Raw genomic sequence first — 4,695 nt, 5'->3', positions numbered from 1 at the left:
TTTTTTTGTCGAATGGACAATAATAGAATCAATTTTGGGGGTAAATATTTACTCTTATGGGCTTTTATTTTTAAGTGTTATAATTACCGGGTGTATTATTTTAATTTTAAATAATATTTTGTATAAAGAATTATGTGTATTATTGTTTTTAGCTTTACTAATAGTTTTATTTATAATTTTTTTATCTATAGATTTAATAAATTTTTATTTTTACTATGAGTTTAGATTAACCTTAATATTTATAGTTATTTTATATTGGGGGGTTGGTAATATTCGGTTAATTTCTGGTTATTATTTTATATTTTATACTTTGTTTTTTTCTTTGCCTTTATTAATATTTATATTTTTTTTTTCAATATTTTTTAATATAAATGTGTTTTTTATACTAGAGTTAATATTAAATGTTAATAGTTTATTGTTGAATAAATTTATATTTATATATATAGTTATATCATTTTTTATTAAGATTCCAATATTTTTATTCCATGGGTGATTATTAAAAGCTCATGTTGAAGCACCTGTATTTGGGTCAATAATTTTGGCTGGAATTTTGTTGAAAATAGGAACATATGGGTTATTACGATTTATAAGAATATTTTTTGTAAATTTTATTAATTTAAAATTTTGATTGCTAATTTTTAGCATATTAGGTAGAATTTATATTAGAATTGTTTGTATTCGACAAATTGATATAAAGGTATTAGTCGCATATTCATCTGTAGTTCACATAAATTTATTACTTTGTGGAATAATAACTTTTTTAAAGATAGGTATATTAGGAGCTTATATAATAATAATTGCTCATGGATTATGCTCTTCAGGATTATTTTATTTGGTTAATATTTGTTATCAGGAGAGTAATAGTCGTTTAATAATTTTAAATAAAGGGTTTATAATATTTTTACCTTCAATAAGATTAATTTGGTTTCTATTATGTTCTTCTAATATATCTGCCCCTGTTTCTTTAAATTTAGTTAGAGAAGTACTTTTATTAATAAGTCTAGTATTAATCAATAAAATTTTAATTTTATTGCTAATATTTTTATGTTTTTTTTCATTTTTATATACTTTGTATTTATTTAGATATGTTCAGCATGGTAAAATTAATTTTTATCTAAACATTGGAGGGAATAACATATTAAATTTTTATATTTTAATTATTCATTGAGTTCCTCTGAATATTTTATTTTTAAATTTATTTATATTTGATTTTTAATTGTATTTAAATAGTTTAATTTAAAATAATGAATTGTGGTTTCATTGATGTTTATAACTTTAGATTATTTTATATAATATATTCATTTTTGGGGTTATTATATTTTTATTAAATTTAATTTTTGGTTTAACTAGACTATATACTTATATAAATATATTTTTTTATATTTTAGAGTGGGATATATTGTATTTTATATCGATAAAATTTAGTTACATTATGTTTTTGGATATTTATAGGTTATTATTTATTAGAGTTGTAATAATTATTTCAAGTATAGTAATATTTTATAGTTTAGAATATATATGTTTAGATTTAACTATTAAACGATTTTATTATTTATTAATTTTATTTATTATTTCAATATGTTTAATAATTTTAAGTCCGAGAATTTTAAGAATTATACTAGGTTGAGATGGTCTGGGATTGATTTCTTATTGTTTAGTAATTTATTACAATAGAATAATTTCCTATAATTCGGGTATATTAACTATTATATGTAATCGATTAGGTGATATTGGATTATTAATAGGAATTTGTTTATGTTCAGTCTATGGTTCTTGAAATTTAATATTATATTTTTTTAATATAAGAATAATTAGAATTATGCTAATTTTGGCAGCATTAACAAAAAGAGCTCAGTTGCCTTTTTCTTCCTGACTTCCGGCGGCTATAACTGCTCCTACTCCTATTTCTTCTTTAGTTCATTCCTCAACTCTAGTAACTGCTGGGGTTTATTTATTAATTCGATTTCATGAGTTTACTTTATATTTAAATTTAAATATTTACTTAATAAATTTATTTATTATAACTATATTTATAGCGGGTATTATAGCTAATTTTGAGTTTGATTTAAAAAAAGTTATTGCATTGTCAACTTTAAGTCAATTAAGATTTATAATAATAGTATTAATAATAGGATTTTATGAATTAGCTTTTTTTCATTTGATTATTCATGCTTTATTTAAATCTTTAATATTTTTATGTGCGGGTGATTTTATTCATTCAATAAATAATGATCAAGATATGCGTAATTATAAAAGTATAATAGTAATTTATCCAACAAAAAGTTTAATTATAATATTTAGTTTGTTTAGATTAATAGGTTTTCCTTACTTTAGAGGATTTTATTCAAAAGATTTAATTATTGAATTAATTATGAATTATAAGTTAAATTTTATATTCATTTTTATGTTTTTTGTTTCCATACTATTAACTATTAGGTATAGAATTCGATTGATAATGTTTTTAATAGTTGGGAATTTTAATTTTAATACTTATATAAATTTTCATGAATCTAAATTTTTTGTTTTTAGTTTATTAATTTTATTTAATTATATAGTTTTTTATGGATTTAATTTTTTAAATTTAATATTTAATAAATTTTATTATTCAATAAGATTATTAGATAAATGAATAATTTTAGAATTTTATATTTTAGGGGTGTATATAGGATTAAATTTTTACTTAAAAACATACATTAATAATTTGGTATTTAATTTTATTTCAAGGATGTTTTTTTTGAATAACTTAAATAAAATTATTTATTTAGATACTTTTAATTTAATTTTTAATTATGAGATTATTATTGAAAAGGGATGAATAGAATGAATAATAGGGTTATATTTTACTAAGTGGTTAAATTTGATTTTTTTAATTAAACTAAAATTTAATAAAATAGTGATAAATTTGAATAATTTAATTTTATTTTATTTTTTAATAATTTTGATTATATTTTTAGGTTTTTAAATTTAAATAGCTTAACTAGAGCACAATATTGAAGATATTGAGGTAACTTAATAATTTTTAAATATTTATAAATTAGTTAAATTAACCTTATAGTGAAATTATAACGTTTTTGTTAAACTATATAAATAAGGGGAAATAATAATGATTAAACATTTTTTTTGAATTAGAAGTTCTAAGAAATTATTTCTTTAATTAGAAATTACTTCAATTAAATTATTAACAATAATTTACCTCTTTTTGGTTTTAATTAAATTAGATATATTAAATTAGCTTAATTACTATAAAATGCAATATTATTATTATAAATTAACTAATATCCATATATAAAGTAAAATTTACATTTAATTTCGAACTAAAAATTGATTAATTTAGCAGTTAATCTATATATATTTAAATTGGTTAATTGATTCATTTTAAAAAGTTAAAGGATCATTCTAATCATAAAGTAAAAATTAAAATTACTAAAAATAATACAAATGTTAATCTTGTATTTAAAGGGTAATATAAACTAATAACTTTTATTATAGGAATTATTAAAATAATCTCAATATCAAAGATTAAAAATATTAAGGTAATTATGTAGAATTGAATAGAAAATGGTAATCGAGATCTAGTTAATGGGTCAAATCCACATTCAAAAGGTAAATTTTTTTCTCGCCTTTTTTTTATATTTATCGATAGAAATAGATTTATAATTATGATAATTATAGGGATAATAATTATGACTGTTAGAATGAAAATTAAAGTTAAAATTATACATATTCATTTTATTATAAATGAAATTATTTAATTGGAAATTAAATGTAATTATTATACTATGTGTATATTTAATTAAATATTCATCAGTAAACAGAAATATAAAGAAATAATCAAATAATATCAACGAAATGTCAGTATCACGAGGCAGCTTCAAAGTGAAAGTGATGTATTTTAGAAAAATGATTTTTAGTTAATCGAATATAACATCTAGTTAAAAATAAAATTCCAATAATTACATGTAATCCATGAAATCCTGTTATTATAAAAAAAATTGAGCCAAAGATTCTATCATTAAAGCAAAATCTTGCTTCAAAATATTCAATTGCCTGTAATCTGGAGAAATAAATTCCTAAAATAATAGTTATTAGTAATCTAAATATTCTTTTATCAATTTTATTATTAATTAAAGAATGATGTCTTCAAGTAACTGTTAATCCTGATGAAATTAAAATAATTGAATTTAATAAAGGAATATCATAAGGATTAAATATAGTAATTATTTTAGGAGGTCAAATTGATCCAATCTCAATATTTGGAGAAATTGATCTATGAAAATATGTTCAGAAAAAGGAAATAAAAAAAAATAGTTCAGATACAATAAATAAGATTATTCCAAATTTTATTAATTTATATACTGAAAGAGTGTGTCACCCTTGGTATGTTCTTTCTCGAATAACATCTCGTCATCATTGATAAATCGATATAATTATAGGAATTAATCTTATTATAATGAATATATAATTATTTAATAAAAATCAATTTAATATTCTAATTAGAAGATTTATTAAATTTAAAGATGAAATTAAAGGTCATGGACTAATAGTTACTAGGTGAAAAGGATGATTTTGATTGATTGTCATTAATTCACTTCATTAAAGTACAAAATTCTAAGAATAGAGAATACATATGATTGAATAATAGAAACAGAAATCTCTAGTAATATTAGTATATTTTGAATTACAATAGCTAGGGGG

The 4,695-nt window shown here is 18.9% G+C and overlaps 2 protein-coding genes across 2 annotated transcripts; one reads left to right on the top strand and one right to left on the bottom strand.

Moving 5' to 3' along the window:
• Nucleotides 1-152: 152 nt before the first annotated feature.
• Nucleotides 153-1,201, top strand: LOC128888290 (NADH-ubiquinone oxidoreductase chain 4-like; the record flags this gene model as incomplete). The annotated part of the gene is given in 1 exon segment (XM_054144991.1): nucleotides 153-1,201. A coding segment is annotated over 1 exon segment (1,049 nt), but the record flags the coding sequence as incomplete, so codon positions are not given.
• A 2,587-nt stretch (nucleotides 1,202-3,788) lies between these two features.
• LOC128888289 (cytochrome c oxidase subunit 3-like) lies at nucleotides 3,789-4,581 on the bottom strand. The gene is given in 1 exon segment (XM_054144990.1): nucleotides 3,789-4,581. A coding segment is annotated over 1 exon segment (777 nt). The 3' UTR covers nucleotides 3,789-3,804.
• Nucleotides 4,582-4,695: the final 114 nt, after the last annotated feature.

This window comes from Hylaeus anthracinus, unplaced genomic scaffold (assembly GCF_026225885.1).
Source record: "Hylaeus anthracinus isolate JK02 unplaced genomic scaffold, UHH_iyHylAnth1.0_haploid 11990, whole genome shotgun sequence".
NCBI lineage: Eukaryota > Metazoa > Arthropoda > Insecta > Hymenoptera > Colletidae > Hylaeus > Hylaeus anthracinus.
This window is presented reverse-complemented; position numbering and strand designations above follow the sequence as displayed.